Source organism: Diospyros lotus, chromosome 9, assembly GCF_014633365.1.
Source record: "Diospyros lotus cultivar Yz01 chromosome 9, ASM1463336v1, whole genome shotgun sequence".
Taxonomy (NCBI): Eukaryota; Viridiplantae; Streptophyta; class Magnoliopsida; order Ericales; family Ebenaceae; genus Diospyros; species Diospyros lotus.
Window position 1 is genome coordinate 3,116,176 of NC_068346.1, and position 26,356 is coordinate 3,142,531.

The 26,356-nt window shown below is 34.8% G+C and overlaps 3 protein-coding genes across 4 annotated transcripts; 1 reads left to right on the forward strand and 2 right to left on the reverse strand.

Moving 5' to 3' along the window:
* Window positions 1–1,911: 1,911 nt before the first annotated feature.
* Window positions 1,912–5,716, reverse strand: LOC127809207 (PI-PLC X domain-containing protein At5g67130-like). Of its 2 annotated transcripts, XM_052347969.1 has the most exons (9): window positions 5,552–5,715; window positions 5,295–5,426; window positions 5,045–5,167; window positions 4,374–4,511; window positions 4,183–4,281; window positions 3,628–3,931; window positions 2,987–3,210; window positions 2,783–2,869; window positions 1,912–2,186 (listed from the first exon to the last, which is right to left on the reverse strand). In XM_052347969.1, exons 2-9 carry the CDS (start codon window positions 5,397–5,399, stop codon window positions 2,148–2,150), a joined length of 1,119 nt encoding a protein of 372 aa, XP_052203929.1. In that variant the 5' UTR covers window positions 5,400–5,426; window positions 5,552–5,715; the 3' UTR covers window positions 1,912–2,147. The 2 variants fall into 2 exon arrangements, with proteins under 2 accessions (XP_052203929.1, XP_052203928.1); XM_052347968.1 differs by having other exon boundaries at window positions 1,913–2,186; window positions 5,295–5,716.
* Window positions 5,717–7,799: 2,083 nt separating this feature from the next.
* Window positions 7,800–10,434, forward strand: LOC127810138 (COBRA-like protein 4). Its single transcript, XM_052349414.1, has 6 exons — window positions 7,800–7,987; window positions 8,099–8,178; window positions 8,530–8,986; window positions 9,268–9,415; window positions 9,519–9,796; window positions 9,885–10,434. The coding sequence occupies exons 1-6, from the start codon at window positions 7,930–7,932 to the stop codon at window positions 10,166–10,168; spliced, it is 1,305 nt and encodes a 434-aa protein (XP_052205374.1). The 5' UTR covers window positions 7,800–7,929; the 3' UTR covers window positions 10,169–10,434.
* A 9,465-nt stretch (window positions 10,435–19,899) lies between these two features.
* LOC127810513 (protein COBRA-like) lies at window positions 19,900–25,139 on the reverse strand. The gene is made up of 6 exons (XM_052350038.1): window positions 24,915–25,139; window positions 24,027–24,106; window positions 21,793–22,249; window positions 20,924–21,083; window positions 20,537–20,814; window positions 19,900–20,372 (listed from the first exon to the last, which is right to left on the reverse strand). Exons 1-6 carry the CDS (start codon window positions 25,003–25,005, stop codon window positions 20,092–20,094), a joined length of 1,347 nt encoding a protein of 448 aa, XP_052205998.1. The 5' UTR covers window positions 25,006–25,139; the 3' UTR covers window positions 19,900–20,091.
* Window positions 25,140–26,356: the final 1,217 nt, after the last annotated feature.

A 26,356-nucleotide genomic window follows, 5' to 3' on the forward strand; every position in this document is an offset into this window, starting at 1 on the left:
AATTAGTGATGCCAAGATTCACAAACATCACTTTGTGGGTTGAGGTTGTGTGGTCTCCTGGCTGTAAATTGGCTTATTATTTCAACAGATTTATAAATGTAAATCAATTAGGTTATTATTAATATGTTAATAAAGCATCCAACAACACGGTGTTAATCCTTTTGGCACAATTTTTTTGATAAAAAAAAAAAGTAGAATTTTACATTAGAAAAGGAAACGACCACAATATTTCAATTAATTTTAAACTTGCGTACAGTTTTATTATTATAAATTAATCAAAAATAAAAATATCAAATTTACTAGAAAGGTGCCGCCAACTTGATGATTTGGGAAGAAAAAACAAAGAAAAAAATAAAAAAATGTGACCATTGACCACTAACTCTAATCGTGAATCTAAACAAAATCTTAATTTATCTTTAAAGAAGTCTAAAGTGAATTAATCCAAAATCTATGTAAAATATAATTTATCTTTGAAATACAAAAACAAATTAGTTTACACTTTATCTTTGCTTTATCTTTGAATCGTAGGAAGCAAAGTATGATTTTTGATTGAATTTTCAAATATTATCTTTGTGCTTCTAATCGTAGAATTTTCTTATTTTCTTTTTCAGTCAGTGGTTACATCTTTTTAATTTTTTATTTTTCCTTCTCAAATAATCAATTGGTGCTATTTTCTCTCGCTCTTTAATTTTTAATTGATTTGTAGTAATAAAAATGTGTGTAATTGGTTAAGAGGAATTGGGGCATTATGGTCATTTTCTTTTTTGACATATAAATTTAATTTTTTTCAATATTAAAGAGGATTCTCAGTCAAAAATAAAACTACAAAAAAGTTTGAGTATCCCAAAATTACAAAACTTTTGAAGAAATTTACCTCTTTTAATTTTTGAATTTAAAAAAAAAATTAAAGTGTCTCCTTTACGCAATAAGTGAATAAAATAAAATTACACATGTAGACATAAATGAAAATAAATTTTCTATTGGTTTTGCATTACAATACATACCACCTTTTAATCTTCTTTTTCAAATTTACAATACAATAATTATTATTTTGGTCTTTCGGCCCACATTAGGGATCCATGGTGGGGTGCCTAATCCATGTGATCAAATGGATGCATGTCACAAACAACAACATGGGACACTCCTAATTGCCAAGCAAATATTAAACTTATCCTTTCTTATTATATATGGCTTTCCAAATTATTACTTAAGATTCTATATATAATTCAGAAATATTTTCAAAAAACACCCAACCTTAAACAAAATAAATAATTTCCAAATGCTGCATCCAATCTACCAATAACATGAAGCGCATTATCCTTGACAATGTAAAGCATGTTGGTAATAGAATAAGTCTTAGGTTAATCACTTTTTTGGTATGATTAGTATTCTAATACCTAGCAATGTTGAATGTGCATGCTTTACCTTCTACCCTACCACCTTCTCACATGCTTCATACACACACACACATCATAATAACATATTAATGTGCTATATATATATAATAAAAATTGAATTAAAACTAAATGGAAATTGTAGAAGTGACAAGATTCAGACCAGTTATAGCTTTCAATGCTACTATTCCAATTTCCAAAACCCTCCTGCCATCGTGTTCAATAATTTCAATCCTTATCGAGGGGAAAGGGAAGAATAAAGAAAGAACAAGAAAATCACAATTGGATAATGGTCGATTTGATAATCCAAGGGAAAAGCTCAATCATTTAATGATGAGGACAAAAGGACAGACTGTTGCCAAACTAATCTGGCCTGGGTATGTGGGGGATCCCATTCTGTGGTTTGAACTCAAGCAAAAAGCAATCCAAACAAGGGGGTGGAAGAGGGAAAAAAAAAAAAGAAAAACCAAAAATGGAACACTTTCTAGAATATCAAAAGATATTGAAAAATCATTTCATGTAAATTCACAAGCAATTCATGAAAGACATTTCAGGATCATTTGCAATATATGCAAAGCTCATTTCTCAACAATAACGTGCCAGTTCTTTTACAATTCCTAACCAGTATTTGGTGTCACTATGAAGCATGCTAAATTGACAATTGCTTCCAGTTGAATCATGAGAATTTAAGATGAATTACGAAGTGAAGTTTTTTGTTAGAAGTATATCCTCTCAATTTCTCTTGATTTGCTATCAAGCCGGGGGTGTGCAAGCCCCTGATGTAGATCCTGGCTGCAAAAAACCAAAAGCTATCATCAATTTCTCTTTTGACACAATTGGAATGGGGGAAGTGTTGAATTTGCAAGAGTCTTAAGAAAGTTCATTTTTGTAGACCATATTATCAGACTGTTTGCACATCTCAAATTTGTGACTTTTCGGTTACAAAGAAGTAATCTTCTCACATTTCTATTAGGTTTAGTTCTAGATTTAATCAAAAATAAAAACCAAATCAAGCAAATACCCAATAAAAATTTACATATAACCAAGTTTACGAGGTCTCAGTTTTAATCCTTAGAAAATTTAACTGTTTCAGAGTATGATATATAGAACTTTCAATTAGAGAAACAAAAGGTGAGGATGAGCTATTCAAATGTAACACCGTACAAATAATTATTCCATAGCCAGTGACAAAGCCATTAATTTCCATATATTAGGAAAAAAGAAAGCACACAAGAATGACAATAATCAGAAAAATAATACTACCACTACCACGTCATTATGTATAATCTTTGTATTTAAAGAGCACCTATTTATTCAATTATGGCTTTTCAGCAAGAAAAGAAAAAGAAGTAGATGGATGGAGTTATGTATGAATATTCCAGACTTACCACACAAGCATGAACATCATCACACCCGCACAAGAGCTTCCCATTTAAGGTATCTACAGCTTGAAAAGCTCCTCCTCCCTCACTCCTCTGCATAATCAACATACAAACCACATCAAAGATTCACACTGTTGAGCATCTATGGCATGGGATTAAATTTAGGCAAGAACAATTTGATGTTAACGGAGGAAGTTAAGTGATTAATACCTTGTAATAATCAACAGCAACGAAATTAGACCATCGATTACCAGCAGAACCGTAGCAAGTTTTGAGCATGTTAATGAGATCCCCAGAGTTTTGAGCACATGTTGTGAGCTTGATTGGGGTTGTTTTGAAGTAATTTACCAAAACTAGTGATTTGCTCTTGTCATCCAACTGTGACGACTCTCCCCTGTTAGGACAACTTCCCGCATTCATTCCTCCATCCCCATCTATGCACATAATTTATAGGAGATTGTCAAATGTTTTTGTGCTTATTGTGGATAAACACAAGTTAAAAAAAACTTGCATATAAAATCATTTGAAGAGTTTGTGTTGACTTGAGAGCCTGAAATGATCCAATTCAAAATCGACAACAAACATTGAAGTAAAGTTAGAAAAACCACATAAACTAGAGGTGAAAGATTTGATCTTTTTTACCAAGTTCATCAACAAATGCCGCCTTCTTTACACTTCAATCTGTTTTCAAGCAAGCCCAGCTTTCTTTATAGTTCTTGTGCCTTATGGGCCTAGGTCTGATCTTAAGCCATATAAAGCTCATAAGCTAAGTGAGCTTTGTGGGCTATCAGGTCAATTCTCGGCCCTAATATCATGTGATAAAACAAGAGGGAGTTATATAGGCTTCTCACATTGATTTTCCACCATAAAGTTCCATTGATAAGCAATCCCTTCACTATCTTGCTTGGACTTGACTGAAGTAAACACCAGAAGCCTTTGGTTTTTTGCAACCATGTCACTAACCAGAGGCCAGTCTTGACCATTTTTGGGCATGCTTGTCAATGGAAACCAGTATTTCATCAATCCAGCATCCGTGAAGACCTTTGTCAACCCATTTGGGGCCTGGACGTAGTCCTCTAAGATCAAGGTGACAATTTCTGATGGATTTGCAGATAAGAAGGCTTCAATCTCCCTCAAAGTGTCTATGGCTGGTTCCTGCAATGGCAATGCTAATTGCAGTAAACTTTGTTTGGAAGGGAAGAAAGTGAAAGAAAAGAACTAAGATTATCTGCCAACAGTTTTTGAAGGCATTTCATTGAACATGCAGCATATTCAGAGTAAGTTCCGAGACAGCTTTTAAAATCATAACTGACCCCTTTTTTTGCTATAATAAGAGTACTAATGCAATTAATTTTGTTTGGAAAACAAGAGAGCAAAGGAATAGAAAGAAGCAAAACAGAGCTCACAAATGCGGTGAAGTCATGGCATTGCCCCCCGAAAGAATGGCACAGCCATACGTCTCCTTTGAAATCATATGTATCGAGCATTAATCCTCGAACACCATTCTGAAAACCAGCAATCCCAGTTCAAAATCAAGCTTATGATTCCACAACAAAAAGTGTTCTGAAAAAGATTTGGAGGATATAAAGGAGCTCACCTGGAGCTGTTGTGTAATAGTATCTTCTTGGTTTGTAACTGTAACCCTGGGAACTCCAGTGTGAGATGGCTCCCCATCGATGGCATAGGCATTGTGGGTTGTGAGAAATGCGTACTTGTTGAATGGGAGAGAATTATTCTATCCCCCAACAAAATAAAACAGAGCAATTAAGCTTTGAAGTGAAACTGTGAAAGTTAGCATTACAGTGATTGATCCAAAATTAGGACTGCCAAAAAGTTCGATAAAATTAGACACCCGACACAACAATAATCGCAAGCCTTAATCCCCCTAGGTGGGGTGGGGTTGGATATCAAGCTGACACCCAATGTAAAAAGTTCCATCCAATCTTTTATGATGAATTGCTGTTGCATGCAGCGACTCAGAACTGGGACTGTAGAGAATACATGAAAACTAAGGAACTAGAAATAATGAATCAGTTGAATTATGGAAGCTTCGAGTTAGTTTGTGCAGCTCCAGCAATAGATGAACCACCATAAGGAGTGAAACTAAAAGTGTGAACAGGCCTACCAATTATTAACTGGCCTAGCAGCTCTAGGGTTAGGGTTAGGTGAAACATGATGTGAGCATGATTGCTTTACTTAGTTCATGACATTGATGTGAATATTTGTGAGGATTATTAATTGCAGAGTCTGGAAGAGGGGAGGGCTTACGAGGAGCTTGAACTGGTCGGTGATGGCGGATCTTACACACCGGGAGCCTGAAAATCCTTGAACACAAGAGAAGCAGTACAGCCCGGTTTCGCAATCAGCGTCCGATCGGCACTCATCCAGCAGCTGCACACACACACACCCCACACCCCAATTCATTATGATCATCAATCAGATTGGAAAGGACCCATCGAAGGCAAGCTTCACAAACCAGCCAGAAAAAAAAGAAATTAAGAGAGACCTATGTACGTACCTTGCATTGTCCATTGGAGCAATCAGCAGCAGCAGGGGCGGCGGAGAAACTCAACGATGCACAAACGAGGACTAGGGCCAAAACCAAACGTTCATTCTTCTCCATTAGAAGAAGAAGAAGCGACGTATGAAGCTGAGTCAGGAAATGAACTCTTAATTCCGAAACATCATACGACGAACTTCCTGGAAGCTTACTATAAAGTAGTGGAAATCAATTTGGGATGGGTAGAGGGGGGGGAGAAGACATTAACAACGTACGGCGATTGCTATTGCGGGACGAGAACGGCATAGATAGAATGCGATGCCTGCAAAGTAGGAGGAGGAAGAAAGAAGTAAACGGGTTTGGTTGGCTGTCTACAGCCTACTACCGGAGAGGGGGAGAGTGGAGACAATGGACTTTCTTAGAAAATGTCGACCCATAAAAGAATCATCCAAATGCATATCATTTTTATATATTTTGTACTATATAAAAAAATATTATAATCAAAATACCTTTAGTCTTCATGCATCTCACATGTTTCTATACGTCTCGTAAAAGATATTTTTATCATTAATATATTTTTATATAGTCCAAAATATACACAAAGGTATATCAAATTATTCATACATAAATTCCTCTCTTCAATTGCTCAATCATAGATTTCGTGAACTATGTTATCTCTTCGCTAATTCCGCAACCTTCGGATACGCATACGTATGGGCGTCAAAGTTTATATCTAGCCTTAATAAAAACGCCAAAATATTATGTTTGATTTTTACGTGCAAATAATTAAAATTTAGTATTTTAATTATTAAAATTATTATTTTATTTTTTTATTATGATTAAGAGTAAACAGAGTTATTATTTACGTCACGTAGATATCACGTAAGCAAGACACATCAGATTAATTTTAGTATATAAATATAATATTTAGTCGATCAATAATTAAAAAATTTGATATTTAGTGCCTGATATGAAAAAAGACTTATATTTTATAAAAAAATTTAAAAAATCTAAATTTCATAAAATACCTAAAATTTTATAAAAAAAAAAGACCTAAAAAAATTTAAAAATAATTTCATTAAAAATCCAAAATTCTCATTAAAAATTTAAAAATATTAAAAAAATCTAATAAAAATTGTGATAACAAGAATTCAAATAAAAAACAACAAAAGTTTTATTAAATCCATAAATCTTGTTCATATACTCTCAAATGAGATTTTAAACAAGAAATGACAAAATAAACCTATCAATTTTTTTTGAATAATTTTAGTTTTTATAAAAATTTTAGGTTTTATGAAATTCAATTTTTTTTTTTATATTTTTAAGGTCTTTTATAAAATTTTAGTTTTTTTTAATCAAATTTGGTCTTTTTTTTCATACCAGGGATCAAATGTTAATTCTTTTTAATTGTTAAGGGACCAAATGCTAATTTTTTTAATTGTTAAGGGACTAAATATCATATTTATGTATTAAATTTAATTTGATGTGTCTCATTAACGTGGCATTCACTTGCCAAAACAAATGTGTCTATGTATGCGTTAACGTTCCATCATAATAAAAAATTAAATTAATAATTTTTAATAATTAAGATATCGAATCTTGATATTTTATATATTAAAAACTAAATACCATATTTTTAATTATTAAGAGGCCATCATATGTATTAAATCTTATATCTATATTGCTCTTTCTTATCAATAAAATATATAAATATAAATTATTTTTTTTAAGACAAATAAAATTCATAATCACTTCTCTTTGTTTTAGAAACACCTTTATTACCTCCTTATATTTCAATTTTATCAATATCTTTTAACGAAAATTAAGAAAATACCATATTATCAATCTTAATTAATTAACAAAATAAATATGATTCATATAATTTTGTATGAATTATATGATAATTATGTATCCTTATACACCATCCTTTAGCATAATATTTTATATCTTTTCACCAAAATAAATTAATTATGTACTGTAGTAATCAAAATATATATAGATTTACTTAGTTTCTTATAACTTAATCCTTTATGCAATTTGGGCATGGAATCTTATGATTTTACAGCATGAAACCAACAACTCCATGGATGACTTGGCTGAAGCATCCAGAGTCTTCTTCTTGAGTGAGGGTGAGGTGAGACGTTGCTTCATTAGGGAACTCACCGCTTGTCCCCACCACCACTGTCACTGTTTACTTACCGGAAACTCTTTCTTCCACTCTGAAGCCATGAAAACTCCCAACAAGCTTTATCATTTAGCTGGAGTAAGTGCACAATTATAGCTTGTTCGAATTTCTCTCAATCTTAGTAGAGATATCGAACTAAAAAACATAAATAAGTGAGATTGGGGCACTGGTCTGGTCGTCACCTTCCTTGGCAATGTGATCCCCCTTGTGGAGTTGTTATGTTCAGCTTTCATCTCCAAGTCCTTTGCTTCAGGACACAGGAAGGCTTAAAACGGAAGCACGGACAAGTTATAAAAAGGGGAAGAGAAGGGATTCTGTTGTAACAACCAGTGGTTGAGAGCCATACTTAAAGACTCTTTCTCGTTTCCTCATTCACACTTCTTTCTTTCTTTCCCACAAATTGAGAAGTCCCTGTACCCAATATCCATTGTGCATCCAAACTCTCGTCTTCAACAATATTGCAGAGAGATGAGATTTGTTGGTATCTCACTTCTCTTCTTCCTTCTTGTGTTCATTTCATGTGCAGGTAATTCTATATATGAGCATCATCCCATTCTTGATCAATTTGATGTCTATATGTATATCTACATACTAATAAAACTGAATTCTCTTATATCTTGTTGTGTTCAAATCCCAGCTGCATATGATCCCTTGGATCCAAATGGGAACATAACAATCAGATGGGATATAATGTCCTGGACCCCAGATGGCTATGTGGTGAGTAATAATACTGGAGCAATTGCCTAAATTTCTTCTTACAAACTCATCTATCAAATAAGTAAAGAAAACAATATTGATGGTGATCATTTTGTTAAACTCTAAAAATAGAGCCACACCTTATCCTAACCAAGTTTTCGTATCCTCTCGGGTACTCCTATGCAACAGTTGCAACTATTCTCTATTCAAGAATAGTTACCATTGACTCTACAAATAGATGTCTCTGGATAATTGGGAAAAATGTTACAAGATTTTTGTATGTTCTCTTGAGCTGAAAACCCTTACGGAAATCTATTTCTTGTCGTCAATTTCTTGAAATTTTAACAAGGTTCCTGGTTGCTTATTGTCCAGGCAGTTGTGACAATTAACAATTTCCAGATGTACAGACACATCATGAGCCCTGGTTGGACCTTAGGCTGGACATGGGCCAAGAAGGAAGTCATATGGTCGATGGTGGGGGCTCAAACCACCGAGCAAGGAGACTGCTCCAAGTTCAAAGGGAACATACCTCACTGTTGCAAGAAGAGTCCAACTGTTGTAGACTTGCTCCCTGGTGTGCCTTACAACCAGCAGTTCCAGAATTGCTGCAAAGGCGGCGTGCTCACAGCTTGGGCCCAAGACCCTGCAGCTTCTGTCTCAGCCTTCCAGTTGAGTGTTGGCCTTGCCGGCACTTCAAACAAGACCGTGAAGCTTCCCAAGAACTTCACTTTGCTTGGTCCAGGACCGGGCTACACTTGTGGTCCAGCAAAGATTGTTCCCCCCACCAATTTTCTCACACCTGATCGCCGCAGAAAGACTCAGGCACTCAGTAAGTAGTCTTGCTCTTCCCCAAGAACTAGGTCCAATGCTCCCTGGGCTGCACATCCATAGTTGAATTTCACATGAGATGAAAGCAGAAGAGAAGATAACCAAGTTAAGATTGCACTGTTATTGTAGTCCACGTGTATTTCAAGAATGCCCTGAAATTGCGTCAAATCAACTCTTTTCAAGTAGTAAAAGTGAAAAACTTCAGAGATTCTCTGTTGTCTTTGAGATATTTTTGTGTTCAATCATGGTAGCTGACAACTTTTTTCATCCTTTCTTGTGCAGTGACATGGAATGTAACATGCACTTACTCACAGTTTCTAGCCCGGAAATACCCAAGTTGTTGCGTTTCCTTTTCATCCTTCTACAACGACACGATCACACCTTGTCCTTCCTGTGCTTGTGGCTGTGAAAACAAAAACGAATGTGTCAAGTAAGCTACTATCAACCAGCAGAACTAGTGTCCTATTCCATCTGGTATAACTCAACCCAAATCAACTAAGCCTTTTTCTTATAAAAGTACTGATTCAATACAGGAGCAATTCCAAACTTCTGAGCGTTGTTGGGCTGAACAGTCCAAGGAAAGATAACACACCCCTGCTGCAATGCACGCATCACATGTGCCCGGTCAGGATACACTGGCATGTGAAGCTCAACTACAAGGATTACTGGCGTGCGAAGATAGCAATAACAAACTTCAATTACCGCATGAACTACACACTCTGGACTCTTGTTGTTCAGCACCCAAATCTCAACAATGTAACTCAAGTTTTCAGCTTCGATTACAAACCTCTTGTTCCCTATGAGTCAGTCAGTAAGTGCAGTGCAACTTGGAACTATTCTTTCAATGGCAAGGGAAGTTTTAAGTTGATCTAAACAAACAAATGCAAAATGTTGTGCAGATGACACAGGAATGTTCCATGGCATGAAATTCTACAATGACGTGCTAACGGAAGCTGGGCCATTAGGGAATGTCCAGTCAGAGGTGCTTCTGCAGAAGGACAAGAACACTTTCACCTTCAAAGAAGGATGGGCGTTTCCCCGGAGAGTCTATTTTAATGGCGAAGAATGCATGCTGCCCCCACCTGATACATACCCATTCCTACCAAATACTGCCCATCAAACCCTATTTGGATTCTCAACACTAGCTTGTTCACTGTTTTTCTTGCTGATTAGGCTCTGGTGATTATTTTCCTGAGTTCAATAACCACAGAGTTTTGAAGCAGAGGGATCTATGCTGCCAAGTTAATTTGGAGACAAGATACGCATTCAAAATTCTCTGGGAAAACAAAGAGAAGATCATGTAAATCAAATGTTGTTTGATATGATGAGATCATGAATGGGAACACTAGATATGAACCGACTGCAATGGAATCTAATTGAACTGTCAAGGATCATTCAATATGACAATGATGTAAACAGAACATTTTTTCATCCGCCTGCTGAAGAAAGCAAGATGTTACAACATTTGTACGGCAAGAGAATGCCCTTCTATCACATTAAATTGTTTGTTACACAATTGACATTGCTTTACTCAGCATGAAAGGAAAGAGATCTACAAAAAGCAAAACTAGGACTGACAAGGAGAATTCATTAAGGGGCGTTTGTTAATTAAGATATATGAGAATCATCTCGGGCTTCAGTTATTTCTAACATGTTTGTTAAAATTATTTGACCATTCTTAGAAAAGTTATCACGTGACCTCTTATCTTATCTTTTACAGATAATTTATCTGACCCCCTTTAAATAATTTTTTCTGACATCTTACTGATAAACTTAAATTATAATTCTAACCTTGCATGAAACCTCACCCTGAAACGTCTTTCACGTTCATCTTCTTTTATTTTATTCTCCATTGTTATTCACTATTCATCTTCTTTTCATCTTCACCCTTCCATGGAAGTAGCAGAGGAAGACTGTTCATCTTCCTTTCATCTTCATCCTTCCACGAAAATAGCATAGGAAGGTACATGCTCAGATATTCTTCATCTTTATGTTCTTTTCTTTTCTTTTCTTTGTTGTTAATCGTTGCCTCCGCTGCAATCTTCTTCTACTTTCTGTAAATCTTCTTCTCTACTTCATTGTATGCTGTTACGATTCCGCAATCTTCTTCTATTTTTTGTAAATCTTCTTCTCTGCTTCATTGTATGTTGTTACGTTCCTAGAATCCTGTATGTGTGTGTGTGTTTTCTGTTTACACTGCTGAAAATAATGTGTGGATTCTTAAATTTGTGATTCTCTTAATTCAACTACTTTACTGAGCCAAAATAACGTGTAACAAACATTGTCTATTGTTCATACTGATTTTAGTGGATATCCAAACTTCTATTGAAATATCTATCTTGTAAATTCTGTGGCTCTTAAAAATTTGGTGGCCGAAAAATTTAACATTCAATCTTGTTCTTTCTCTTAGAATAGAACTTTTCTCTCCATCTGTTGTTAGCCAACTTTCTTGGGTTGTTTGTGTCAAGTTGTCTCCTTCTCTTAACTTCTAAAACTGCTTTGGAGTTATTAGCATCGCAGTTCATCCTGTTCATTTAATTATCAATCTGTTGGACTTGGTTATTGGATTGAACCAGCGCTGGTAGGATTAGTTCCATATCTGTGTGTACTTACTGCTTAGGATCAAGATGAAAGAACTAGTCCTGTCTCTTAAATTTGTAAACAAGTGATCAAATTTGTTTAATCTAACCAATTGGTAGGAAAGATGTTGTAATTTTATTATAGAATTAGTCATGTCTCTTATTATAATAAACTCTAGAATTTAACTGTTGAGCGTTGATTGTTTGCTTTAGTCTTTTTGTCCAATTCAATTTAGGTATCCGTTTTTGCATTTAAACATCAATCTGCATATACATAACATGTACACAGTGATTGATCAAAGCGCATTCTAGCATCATCAGTAAATTATGCTTATGTTCAATTTCCATATGCTAACTGAATCTTGAAGGTAGAATATATAGAACCTGAAGCCAGTTTGTTCTGGTCATGACATGATACACTTCAGGAAAATGTAACTTTTCCATGGTCCTTGTTGTTTGTCTATCTTCATCATCTAGGACATGCATGCACCATAAAATGTAACAGTTTGAGAGAGAGTGTGTGTGTGTGTGTGTGTGTGGGGGGGGGGGGGGGGGGGGGGGGGGGTTGTGCAATAGTCATTTATCGTTTCAATCTTTTAACTTTCTAGATGGAATACTTAAGCTCTTTTTGAATGTTCAACCTCGAAGGGGACAAGACTATGTCTTTCCACATTGATCCTATGAGAACAACATTTCTATTTCTTTGATACGTTCAATTAGAAATTTTCCTGATTATCAAGTTCTTTTGTCTTCATATTGAATGAGTATGTTTACACATCACTAAAGATTTTCTTCTAGAAAATGATTAGCATTGTCCCTGATTATCAAGTTGTCTTACTATTGCATGCATGAGTGAGTTTACAAATCAATTAATATATTCTTCTAGAAAAGAGTTTTTGCTTTTATTTTCTTTCTTTTTTTTCATTTTATTTTGTAGTAAGCATTCTGGAAAGTGATTGGAGTGATGAACTTCCCATACCAACCTTTCTTCCCTTTCTCCTAGGCTAATTTATTATAGTGATCCATAAATGGAATAAGGTCATCAAGTCTTAGGGATCCATAAATGAAGTAGAAACCCAAGATAGGGCCTTCCTCTCTTGATACACTCAAATCATTTTTAGTTTACCAGAAGTGGTGACAAGAAATGGGTTTTGAATAAAGTAACATGGGCAACCTTAATGATCTTAAATATCTGGGATACAAAATCTTATTGTGCAGCTGATTTCTAATAATATTATAATTTTTTCACATTCTTTAGATGTCTTATTTTTTAAGTTCTTTTTTTATTAATTTTTCCTACAATTTTGTATGGCGATACCTAGATAATATGCATATTCATGCACTTTGTTGCTTCAAGTGAACTTAGCATTCATCATAACACTTTGACATGTTCCCATATTGGTTGTTTTTTTTTTTTTGATAGCTGTGGATTATGTCAATTAACCACCAGACTTTTATGAACACGGCTTCTTGTGTTCCCACTTATCCCATTTCCCTATTAGATAGATTTCTTTGCAATGATTCTCTATTGGCCTCTGTCACACAACTTTTCCTTTCTAGTGAAAGTTTCTTCATCCTTATTGTTAGGATTTATGATTCAAAATGTATTTTCATATATTTGTTATGTGCATTTTTTGTTTGCATTTGTCATATATGTAATTTTGGATTTTCATTTAGCTAACATTTAAATGTGTATATATGTATATGATCTGCTGATTAGTTTTGTGGGCCAATAACCATTGGGTCGAGATATGTTATATGAGCCAAGCCCATATTCGTGTGGCTCATGTGTGTTTACTTCAGCCCAGCTCGGTTGCTTGTTGCTATATAAGGGCAACTTCATGCCTTAATTGCATCAGATCACTTACTCTCTCATTTTTTGAAACCCTAGTTCGGCGTGCATGAAGTGAGACTCTCTCTCACTCGTAAATCCTTCTCTTGTTTGATTGGCTTCAGTTTGTAGTAAGATCACTTGGTAAGGCTGTATTGTTTTAATCTCCGTTGTTGAACGCCTGAGATGTGAGAGATTGGATGTAACTGATAGATTAGATTCTTGATACGATCTTGAGATCGGTAGAATAGATCCTATACTTGTTCTTGTATTTATTTTTCTGTTTTCAGTTTATGTATTTGCAATACGTTTTGTTCTTGTTGTGATCTTGTAATCCGATTGTAATAGTGGATTGACTAAGAGGCGAAGTCTCTGCCGTGAGTAGGATCTATTTTGATTCGAACACGTAACTCGCTGTGTTGTTATTCTGTGTGTGTGAGTTATGTTTGAGGGTTTCATTTCTGTTTCTATTTTACTGCGCTTGTTCTTGGTTGGTTTGGCCGATTGAATAGGGTTGTAAGATATTAACAAGTGGTATTAGAGCCTTTGGGATTCAAGATCTGGGCCGAACCATTTCAGATCCAAAAAGGTAAACACGAAGTTCGTTTTAGATCTTTGATTGGGTAAGAAATTTCGCATTTGCCCTAATTTCGTGATATATATTGTTTTCCCCTAATTTTATAATCATTACTGTTTTTCCCTAATTTTGTATGATATTCTGGTTTCCCTAATTCTTTCTGAGCTCTTGATTCTGTTTAACATTCAATAAGTTTTTTGTTCTGTTTTGGCCTAATATTGTATTGAATTCTTGATTTTGTTTTTAAATCCAAAATTGTTTTTTCTTTAAAATCAGTGTTTAAATTCTGATTTGTCTAAAAGGTTTAGAGAATGTCTGATAGGACTGCTTATCTTGTCTGATTCTTGATTAACCTGGTTTTTGGTCTGCTCTTAAATCTTTCTATATGGCTCCATCTAAATTGGGAGTAGATAAATTTGATGGCTATGGCGATTTTAGCATGTGGTAGAAAAAGATGAAGGTAGTGCTTGTCCAACACCGGTGCACGAAGGCTCTAGTTGAAATAAATGAGGAAAAGGATAATCAACTCTCCATGATCGCCCAAGAAATGCAGGACATGGATGAGATGGATTTTTCCTTGATCATTCTCAATCTAGCAGACAATGTTCTGCGCTAGATAAATGAAGAAAAATCAACTACAAAGATATGGTCTAAGTTGGAGTCTTTATATATGACTAAGTCTTTAACTAATAAAATATTTTTGAAAGAACAATTGTTTGGATTTAAAATGAACCTTGCAAAAACCCTAGAGGAAAATCTAGATGAATTTAAAGTGATTACAATAGAAATAGCCAATATTGATGAAAAAATTTATGATGAGAATCAAGCTATTATTTTGTTAAACTCTTTGCCAGAAGCTTATAAAGACCTTAAAACAACAATTAAATATTGTAGATCTTCTTTAACCTTAGAAGATGTGTTGTCAGCTCTTAAATCTAGGGATCTTGAAGTTAAGAGGGACAATAGGTCAAGTCCTGTAGAGGGATTGCGGGTTAGTGGTCAAGTAGATAGAAATACCACTAGGGATAAACCTATGCTTGAAGGGTCAAGAAAATGATCCTCAACAACCAAGACTTGCTGGTATTATAAGAAAGAGGGTCACTTAAGGAAAGAGTGTTTCAAAAGGAAGAAAGATCTTGAGAAAAAGGATAAAGTAGAATCGGCCAAACTGTTTGATGGTTATGAGAGTATAGTAGGACTATAGGCTTGGAGTTTAGGCATGAAAAGGCTATGGCACATTGGTCATAAGAGAGATGTTAGAGTTAAGCATGTTAGGCATGAATGGATTTGTTTAGGTTAGTATCCTAAAGGCTGGTATGAATCTTGTTTTATAGTATGGGGTAGAGGTTCCCATAGATGCTTGTGTTTTTATTCCCATGGGTTGTAAGTTACTTTCTCTTTCTCTTTATTGGGAGCTGTTCCGAGTTCTTGTTTTCATCTAGGACCTGTTTTTTAAAATTCTGATGTAAGCCTAGATGTTGATGTGTGCCTAGTCTTGTAGTATTTGATGGTCTTGTAGAATTAGACGTACCTGAATAAATTCATAGTGTAGAGTTTGAGGTGGAAATAAGTCATCCTTAAGATGGAACCTTAGGAAATTTCTGTGTCTAATGGAAGGTTGAGTATTAGCCCTGTTGTTTTGTTCGTAGGAGTCTTGATAGAGGTTCCTATTGCTCGTAGTGAGGCATGTATTAGTCGAGTCGGTCTCTAGTTTTAAGTTTGAGCAAGTTGTGTCGTTGCTCAATCTACTCCTGTCTTAGTTGGGAGAGTTGCAAAGGTCTCTGGTTAAGTTCACTATTAATCCATTCTTGAATCAAGGTGAAATTTTTTATGATTTATGATTCAAAATGTATTTTCATGTATTTGTTATGTGCATTTTTTGTTTGCATTTGTCATATATGTAATTTTGGGTTTTCATTTAGCTAACATTTAAATGTGTATATATGTATATGATCTGCTGATTAATTTTGTGGGCTAATAGCCATTGGGTCGAGATATGTTACATGAGCCAAGCCCATATTCGTGTGGCCCATGTGTGTTTGCCCCAGCCCAACTCGGTTGCTTGCTCTATATAAGGGTAGCTTCATACCCTAATTGCATCAGATCGCTTACTCTCTCATTTTATGAAACCCTAGTTCGGCGCAAATGAAGTGAGACTCTCTCTCGCTCGTAAATCCTTCTCTTGTTCGATTAGCTTCGATTTGTGGTAAGATCACTTGGTAAGGCTGTATTGTTTTAATCTCTATTGTTGAATCGCCTGAGGCGTGAGAGATTGGATGTAACTGATAGATCAGATTCTTGATACGATCTTGAGATTGGTAGAACAGATCCTATACTTGTTCTTGTATTTAGTTTTCTGTTTTCAGTTTATGTATTTGCAATACGTTTTGTTCTTGTTGTGATCTTGTAATCCGGTTGTAATCGAAAGTTATTAGTGGATTGACTAAGAGACGGAGTCTCTGCCGTGAGTAGGATCTATTTTGATTCGAACACATAACTCGATGTGTTGTTATTCTGTGTGTGTGAGTTGTGTTTGAGGGTTTCATTTTTGTTTCTATTTTACTGCGCTTGCTTTTGGTTGGTTTGGCCGATTGAACAGGGTTGCAATATATTAACACTTATGATGGAAACAGTGATTACAAGGAGCCTACACCTATGATATTATCTATCTCAAACAAACATGACGAACATACTAAAATAACCAACACAAAAGAGTCCAAAAATTGAGGTTGTGCCTTTGTGAAGCATTATTCTAGTTGCTACACTAACATTTAATTTGTAGGGTATAAATTTTCATCATCACATAGGATATATACATTTTGCAAAAACAAACAATAGAGCATCTAATTTTTATATAACATTCCCAGTCCACAATGTGACCTAATTTTTACTATTTGATTGTTCAAGAATAATCATTTATGTGTTGAAAAATAATGTTCTTAGGCTAGAAATTCTTATTCACTCTTTTTTTTTTTATTATTTGTAGTTATAATGGATGATATGGATCTTGAAGACTTTGACATTGAATGGGACAAGGACTCTTGGGACATTGATGATGATCCTGAAGGATTGTTATGGCTGATAATTGTAATATGTTGGTTGTTTAAATGCATAGCAAGTGTTGTTATAACTATTGCAAAAGTATCAAAACTTAATTTGGATGAACCTACCTCCAGTAAGATAGGAAATCTTAGTAGAGATCTAATTTACATCAGAATGAGGTCACAGATATAATGACATAACTGCAATATGCATTATAAGAATGGATATGAGAACTTTTGATCTGTTATGTAATTTGTTGAGGCATGTTGGTTTAAAAGAAACTAGGTTCGTCACAATAGAAGAGATGGTGGTTATTTTTCTCAATATTTGTGCACATTGTATGAAAAATAGATACCAAAACATTGATTGGACTAGATTAGGGCAAACCATTAGTAAGATTTTTCATAAAGTTTTGTACGCTATTTTAAAACTTTACCCAATGATGATTGTGGATCTTGAACTAGTATCAACAAACTGCTTGGAAATGACTTGAAAGTTTTTTGAGGTAATCCTTTATAGTAATTTTGAATTAAAGTTACACATTAATCATATATTAATATTAAAACATTTGCATTTCGAATAGGGTTGGCACCTATATTAAAGTAACAATGTCTGAAAATAAAAAGACTCGTTACAGAAATAGAAAAGGAAAAATTTCTACCAATGTGCTTGGAGTAGTTTATAGATTTGGCAAGTTTGTATACGTTTACCCAAGATGAGAAGGTTCAATAGACAGTAGGGTTTTGAGAGATGCAATAACAAAACCTAATGATTTCAAAGTTTTAACTGATAAATTACGTAAAAACTTATCTTTAAATTTTGTGAGTTATAGGTATTTAACTAATTAATTAATTTTTTAACATTTATAGGAAAATATTATTTAGTTGATTCTGGCGACCTAGTTTTCTGTCACCATTTAAGGGCCATCGATATCACTTAGGAACCTTCGGAAGTGGACATCCTCCTTCTTCAATCATGAGGAGTACTTCAATTGGAGACACTCTCAAGCACGCGGTGTAGTTGAGATAGCTTTCGGTAGTTTAAAGACTCATTGGAAAATATTAGGCTGTGGCTCTTACTACTCTATCGAAATAGTTAACAAAATTATTGTTGCTTGTTGTATTTTACAAAACTTCATTTATAAAGAGATGAGAACATTAGTTGATAAATATGCAAATGATAACTACAATTACTGGAATGCTGACATTAATGATAGTGTAAATGTTGTTAAACCAACCGCAAAGTAGACAGCATGGTGGTTGCATAAAGCCCAACAAATGTGGAATAAGTACACAATTAGGCAAAATTGATTAATTTTTATGTTGTTTGATGAATTATGTATTGTGTGACATGTAAAATTGAATAATTTTTTTATGTGTACCATGCAAATGCGGAGTGTTTTCTAATGAACTATAGAATTGATTTTTTTTTTTGTAAATTTTGTTATTTGCGAATTGTAGAATTAAATTATGCATATATACTAAAAAAAACTCATTGTTATTCTTATAATTTTATGTTTGTCATATATGAATTTTTGACTTGTTTGTAATATAGTTTATTTGTTTCTGTCTTTCTGCATTTTTTAACCATAAAATTTATGAACGTTTCTTTAATCATTGTTTTAAACAAAAATGTAAAGCATAGATAACTCAAACAATTCTAAAGGAAAAAGTGTAAGAAAATCTAGAGGTACTTCTCATACTAAAGTTTGTGGAGGATAAATGAAGAACGAGCTCTGTTGAATTTGTTAAATGAGTTAAGTTAGGATCCTAAATTCAAACATGATAACCAATGGAAAGGTGGTTATTTGGTTGAACTACAGGTTAAGCTGAAGGCCTTTTTTCCTCAATACAGACTTGAAAGTTATGCCATATATCACTTCAAAGATGGATACATGGAAGATGTTCTACAATTGTCTTCAAACTTTATGAATAACACTAGATTTGACTAGAATGACAGATTTAAGATGATTGAGTGTGACAGTAAAGAGGTATGGGCTGAGTTTGAAAAGGTAATGATTAATTTATTTAATTTTTTTTACTAATTTTGTTATTATTTATTTGATTTAAAAAAATTCATATTGGTGATAAATATTTAATTTGCAGAAAGACAAATATGTGAAGTATGCGAGAGGTAAATCCATGCCGTATTCTAATGATTGGGTGGAAATTTGGAGAAAGGATAGAGCCACCAAGGAATATGCCCAATCATCTACTGAAATACTTCAAGACTTGAACAATCATTAAGAACAACAATCAAGAGGGAATGAGGTTAACAATCTAGAAGAGCAAGGAAAGGAAATGTATCAATTGAGACTATCCTTAATTCCAACAAGAGTAAGAGTAAGAAGAAGAGGAGGATGGAAGCAAATAACTCTTCAAATGAACTTTCAATTGTCAGTGATTCTATTAACAAATTGTCACAGAGAATGGAAAAAAGTTTGTGCTCAATTAGTGACAAATTAAGAAAAAGATTGCAAAAGAGGAAATAATTAGCCAAATTTCTAGATGTTGTCCCATATGTAAACATAAATGAGAAGTTCACAATTGCAAGTGAAATTAGAAAAAAGTCAGAATTACTTGATCATGTTTGCATTATAGCTCATGCTGTGAGGATTGATATGATTAACTATGTCTTTAGTTATTTGCAATAGGATTTGAATGATAACTGTTCGATAAAGACACGTAATGATTATTTTGATTTATTGTTAAACATTAAATTTTTAATACAGAAATTTATTTTATATTTCTATTTTATTTGCCTATGACTGATTTTGTTACATTATTATAATAAAGTATGAAGTGGTATTTACTCTCCTTGGAACTGTTACAACACCACGGATTTGGAATTACATCAGTAACCCAGCATAGCAAAAATGCAGTGAATTCACCACCAAATAGAGACTTTCTTTGTTGCAATTGGTCCACACTTGAACATGCATTGGTTGACAGACATCATTGCCAGAGACGAACCCTTCAATCGGCTTGTTGCTGATTCTGCTGTTGTATGTGTTTAAGTGGAAAATTTATGAAACAACTGAATTTGTAGTCATGTTCAAAAGATTCTTATGCATGTGCTTAGGATAATATCAAATACAAAAACAGGGTCAACATTAGGGTAAGCAAAGACACATCTGTCTGGGAACTGGAGCCTGGCAAATATGGATAGTCATCAGGAGGTGGCATGACACAGTTATCTCCATTGAAGTATATCCTCCGAGGAAAAGCCCAACCCTTGTCGAAAGTGAAAGTTGATGTGTCCTTCTGGAAGAGTAGCTCCGACTGTACATTACCAAGAGGGCCAGCTTGCATGAGCAAATCATTATAGAACTTCATTCCCCATAGCATGCCAGTATCATCTGTTCACAAAACGAGCAGGAAAAGAAAAATAGTAATAAGTCGTTTACTCTTTATTCAACAGTATAAATAATGTTTCTACCAAATGCACACAACAAAATGCAAGAGAAACGATTCAGAACAATATGAACAAACACACACATAAGGAATACAAGATTTAGCTTACTTATATCTCCATAAGGTGTTAAGGGCTTGTAATTAAAGCTGAAAATCTGAGTCAGATTGTCAAGGTTGGGATGTTGGACAACTAAGTTCCATTGTGTATAGTTCATCCTGTAATTGAAATTAGTAATTGTGACCTTCGCTCTCCAGTATTCCTTGTAGTTAACCTTAACGTGCCAGTGAACTCGGACAGGGCACATATGACTTGTACACTGCACCAGAGGCGTATAGCTGTTCTTGCCAGGTCCTGAAACAACTGAAGCTAAATATGGCGAGTTTGGGCTGTAAGCAAAGAGAAGAACAGAACCATGTTAGAAGAAATAATAGGAAAAAAAAAAAAATCATGTCAGGAGGATAACGAAAAAAGAAGTGAGTTTATGAGATAACTCACTCTACACAGCTCCCTGGATGAGTAATGTTGTTTTGGCAACCACAGGTGCATGTTGGACACGGTACTATCGTGTCGTTGTAGAAGGACGAGAGTGAAACACAGCAAGTAGGAGTCTTCTGAGCAAGGAATTGAGAGTAAGTGCAGGTAACATTCCATGTCACTGCCATAAGAAAGATAGGGTCAAAATCCAAAGTTCAAAGTCACATATCCTCATTAGTTGGTATACACAGTCTGTGCCTTGTAGTGAATGCATGAAGAGATCTTGTGACTCTCTTATGTAAATACAGAACAACATGACCTCTTCATGGATCAAATCCATGGCCGTTTAGAAACTTCAAATTTTCAGACTGATTTTCAACCGTAATTATTATTACAATGCACTATATGATCAGTAATCTATGAAGTTGGATATTCTTTGCTAGTGGATTAATCTACATTATCATCGAAGGTGTTGAACTACATTCATTAGACTCGAGTATGAGTGTTGGGTGTAGGCATATGTGTAACCATAGACCTTGTTTCAACTTTTTACTTTGGATCCTAAGTAATGCATCCAAATGTTGGATAAAAGATAAAGGTGAATGGACACCATTCTATACTTATCTGCGTTGTCTGCACTGGGAGTACATGGGACTAATGCAACAAGAGAAAATTTGACATTCCTACCCCTCATCCATTTGAGGGGTTAGACATCTTTTGTTACTCCCACCATGTGTCTAATTGCCTAATGCAGTTAAAACATATATCTCATGCCTTAACCAGGTCATGTGCAACTAAGGGAAATAGACAATTTCATGTAATAATGACTTGGGCCCTAAGGTGAAAAAAAGATAGAAAATGTAGTCTGTAATATTTCCCAAATAACTTACTCATAGCCTGTGTGGTTCTCCTTCCATCTTGAGTAACAAATTTGGTTGGTTTAACAATTTTTGCTGGACCACAAGTATAACCTGGCCCTGGTGTTTTTAATGTGAAATTCTTAGGCACTCTCACAGTTTTATTTGTGGTTCCAGCTGCACCCACACTAAGTTGGAATGAGCTAGCAGAATTGGCTGGATCCTGTGCCCATGAGTTAATTACTCCCCCCTTGCAACAATTTGCAATCTGCTGGTTATAAGGAGTTCCTGGTAGTAGGTCCACAACTGTTGGGTCCTTCTTACAGCAATGTGGAATGTTCCCTTTGAATCTTGAACAATCTCCTTGGTCTGTGGCTTGGCTTCCCATCATGCTCCATATCACCTCTTTCTTTGCCCAGGTCCACCCTAGTGTCCATCCTGGAGACTGAATGTGACGGTATTGCTGGAAGTTGAAGATTGTAACAACAGCCTATCCACTCAAAGTAAGTATAGCTCATTAGGTAATGCAGGGAAGAAATGTCAAGCAAGAAAGAACAAGAGTTTTTGCAAAACAAAGAATGCCCGTTTGTACAGATAGATTTGCAAGCAATCAAAAAATGCACCATTTGAACTCCTTTATTGGAAGAAATTAACCAGTATCAAATGAAAAAAACCTAGTAAACTCAAATCAGGTGAAGCAGGCAATCTTTATGGGGGGAAGGAAAGGAAAAATCAGGAACTATAAGCACTGTAAAGAGCAGATATCATGGTCATACAACAAGAAAAACAACTAAAAGAGTCAAATGATTAATGTAGTTTCTTGAAGTATGGGTGGGATGGTACTAAGGTAGTTTGGACATTTAAGAAGGCGGCCAATAGACACGTTTGTGTGGAGAGTGGACGAAACAAAAGATCTGACACCCCAGATAATTTCAAACCCGAAATGAGTACAATTGGGTTAATTAAAGTGAATATGTGACCTAAGGAAGGAGCTAGAGGGGTAAAATGGTCAATTACACCCAAGCTGAATAAGACAGTTGGAAGTCTAGAATATTCTACAACAATCGAGGGAGGCCTCAGCAATGAGTTTGGGAAAGCACATTGGAAGCGGCTGAAAGATAAGGCCCCCGGTCGATGGATTTATAAAGCTGAGATGGTGTAGAAGAAAGGGTAAACAGTCTATAGTTCTGATAGACAGTTGATGTTTTTTTGTTGTGAGAGGAATTCCCCGGGTCTGCTCATGAGTTGGATATGGGACCTAATAATTAGTGGGATTCTAAGTGGCTGATGATGTTTAACTAGTCCAAGATCAAAATAAAAGATGCCCAATTCAAAAAGGATTAACATACACATTATATGCAAATGACCCAAAAGTATAAGCACACATTCATACGGTTGGAGGATCTTTACCAAGCTGTACATGAGGAGACTATAACAAAATGGGTATTGAAGGGTACACATAGTGTTGGAAGGTGAGATAAAAAGTGGTCTAACCAATTCCTTCTAGAAGGAGTTGGCGTGGCAGCTATTGATAGAGATGGAAAAAGAATATGGTAAAGCAATTTCTCTGCAAAAAGGACCCTCTTTGCAAGTAGTCTCCAACTTAGCTTCTATGAGAATTCCACACAAGCTCCTGAGAGGTAGAGTCGTGGGATTAGGTCCTAGAAGAGCAGGGTGCGACAAAAGTGGTAGAGAAAAACTAAAAAATTTGGTGGAAAACCTTAGAAAGAACCTGAGATATAATGACCTTATAGAAGATAAGGTTATAAATAGAGATATGATTAGAGGGCTACAACCTATGTTGTTGACCCCTAGTGAGATTAAGGCTTGTGACAATAATTGTGAAGATGATAACCCATGCTAATGTGTATTGAAAGGATAAAGCAAAATGTAAAAGATTGAGAAAATTCAATAACAATGGTTGCAAAACTTTTTTTCAGCCCAATGGTGAAATTTAGAGTCATAACTTGAGCGAGTACTAGTCAAACTATAGTTTATGCATGCAGCATGCTCTAGACATGAACTTGAGCAAGAAATAACAAACAAGTAAAAACTTGAGGGATAAATGCACCAATGAACAGCATGCTCTTCTTTTGACTCTTGTGAATTCCATGCCATCTTGGGCAAGAATTAAGAAGCAAGGGAAGAAATGAGAGATACGTAAGCAGCTACAAAAAGCATGTTTATCTGTAAGTGTATCACAAATGCATGCGCACGTGCTGTGGATTGATCTACACTAATGGAGGGCAGGGCTTAGAAATTCTTACAACATAGCCATCAGCAGTCCAGCTTATAATATCCCACTTTATTGTGATATTCCCAGTTGGATCTAGGGGATCATAGGCATCTGAAAGATTCACCAGAAAATCAAGTTGAAAACGCTTTATTACATTCGATAATAGACTAGGATAAAGAGAAATGGAAAGCGCATAAAGAAAGACAGCAGAAGAAGTGGAAGATAGTAAACTAGGAATAATACATTGTCAACTACCATTTTCGGATCCATGCATGGAGAAATTGCAGAAGACATAAAAAATTACAAAGAAACCAAAAGAAGGAATGAGAAAAAATAATAATAAGCATGGCAAGTTCATATTGGAAACTCAGTCTGCAAGCAAATCCTCAAATCCAATCATGATATTGATCTGGAAATTAGTCAGATTCCAAAAGACTAAAAACCTAACGAGAGAGAGAGAGAAAGGGCTCTAATTCAAGGATCTATTAACATGAACTCTGAATACTATCTGTTTCAAAACCCAAAGAAGTTATAGCCAGTCCTCCAGAAGTTTCCCATTTTCTAACATCTCGACGCAAAAAGCAGCTAAATCAATGACGTGAATCCAGGGATTCATCACCAAAACCTTAAATCTATTAGTCTAAACACCAAAAGAAACCAAAATAACACGAAAAATAACAAATAACTGAAACTTATGGACCATCAAGGACAGCCCATGTCCTCAATCTCCAATTTTGGAACAAACTTGCCAAATCTATCAAACCTTTCCCGCATCCATCCATCAACCACTATCCACATGAACGAGTAAAATTAAAAATTCGCAAAACCCAGATAAAGCAATAAACAATAAAAACACTCAGATGTCGGACGATTAACAGAAAACAGATACAGAAGCATGAAAAAATAAAGAATGCAAAACCTGTTGAAGTAAAGCTGGAGAAGGAAAGCAAGAACACAAGTAGAATGGTGCATGCAGTGAACTTGGTAACCGATCCGAAGCAGAAATCCATTTCTTGCTGACGATTTTCTTGGGCTTGCTTGCTTGATTCCTGCCCAAGATCTGCCACACAACTACACTCTGAGAGAGAGAGAGAGAGAGAGAGAGAGAGAGAGAGCAAAGGGAAAGCTAAGAGGCAACTACGCCGTAGAGTCGTCCCTAATAGTCTAATGCCACACTGAGGTCAGATTCTGTAAATTATTGACAGCAAAAAATGACTCATTTCCAGCCTACATTTCACATTCCAACGGCTCCCTCTCCTTTATAATATCATATTTATTTTAAAAAATACTATTTAAATTTTTAATTATAATATTTTTTTATACTCATGTGTTGACAAAATTATTAAGTAATCCAAGTTAGAACAACGTAATAATTATCCGACGAAGATGTGTGAGCTCCATAAGAGATAGTGAGATTTACACACCACCCTCCTGCTAACCCGTGTTGAGCAACATATCAACTATGCATATATTGATATCTATATTTTTATTTTTATATTTTTTTACGTATTTTTGTATGATTATTTAAATTTTTTATTATTTTTTTTACATTTATAAACTTAATTTTTAAGTTAATTTAATTCTTATATTTTAATTTTTTTTGTGGTATCTCAAATTTTTCGTTATTTCAATTATACCCCTAAACTTGTATTTTTAAATCAATCTAATTTGTGTATTTTAATTTTTTTTATAATAATTTAAATTTTTTATTATTTTAATTAATCTCTAAACTTGATATTTTGAGTGAATTTAATTTATGTATTTTTATATATAAAAAAATAAAATAACAAAGTATAATTCATACTCTTCAAATTAGATTGACTTGAAAATAAAATTAAAATATATAATTAAAATAATAAAAAAATTAAATTATCACAAAAAATCAAATTATAATAATTAAATAAATTAAAATATTAAAAATAATTATACCAAAAAAAATACATAAACAAAAATATATAAATTTGCCGGTGTTTGAATAGCACATTTGTATTTAGTTTCTTATATCACTTGGCCAACGTTTTCAATGTCTGGGTGCGAAAGTGCAGATCCAGCTCATTTGGCGACACGGAAACGTCTGCGCAATGGCCAGCTTGATCTCCACGTGGCACAAAACAAATGGACACTCATATGGGCCCACTGAGCGTGTTGACCGGGCTTCGGTCGAGAAGACTTTCATGACACGGACATCCTAGTCTAAAGAGTTTGGCTACACTTGTACGCATTTAATGACGCACGGGAGAGTGAAATGACGGAAATGCCCCTGGAAATGCCACTCAAAGTTCATGCTTCTTTCTCACTCACTACTCTCTCCCTCTCTATCTTCTCTCCTGTCGGTGCTCATTACAGATTTGTCAATTCCAT

Excerpts from the sequence above, each read along its gene's own strand:
- LOC127809207 (XM_052347969.1), bottom strand. The coding sequence starts at position 5,399 with ATGGAGAAGAATGAACGTTTGGTTTTGGCCCTAGTCCTCGTTTGTGCA. Across the intron at positions 4,512-5,044 it reads CCGACCAGTTCAAGCTCCTC|AATAATTCTCTCCCATTCAA; the intron begins GTAAGCCCTCCC and ends GTTGGGGGATAG. Across the intron at positions 3,932-4,182 it reads GCCATGACTTCACCGCATTT|GAACCAGCCATAGACACTTT; the intron begins GTGAGCTCTGTT and ends TTGCCATTGCAG.
- LOC127810138 (XM_052349414.1), top strand. The coding sequence starts at position 7,930 with ATGAGATTTGTTGGTATCTCACTTCTCTTCTTCCTTCTTGTGTTCATT. Across the intron at positions 7,988-8,098 it reads TGTGTTCATTTCATGTGCAG|CTGCATATGATCCCTTGGAT; the intron begins GTAATTCTATAT and ends TTCAAATCCCAG. Across the intron at positions 8,987-9,267 it reads CAGAAAGACTCAGGCACTCA|TGACATGGAATGTAACATGC; the intron begins GTAAGTAGTCTT and ends TTTCTTGTGCAG.
- LOC127810513 (XM_052350038.1), bottom strand. The coding sequence starts at position 25,005 with ATGGATTTCTGCTTCGGATCGGTTACCAAGTTCACTGCATGCACCATT. Across the intron at positions 24,107-24,914 it reads CTCCAGCTTTACTTCAACAG|ATGCCTATGATCCCCTAGAT; the intron begins GTTTTGCATTCT and ends TGAATCTTTCAG. Across the intron at positions 20,815-20,923 it reads CATCCAGGGAGCTGTGTAGA|CCCAAACTCGCCATATTTAG; the intron begins GTGAGTTATCTC and ends CTTTGCTTACAG.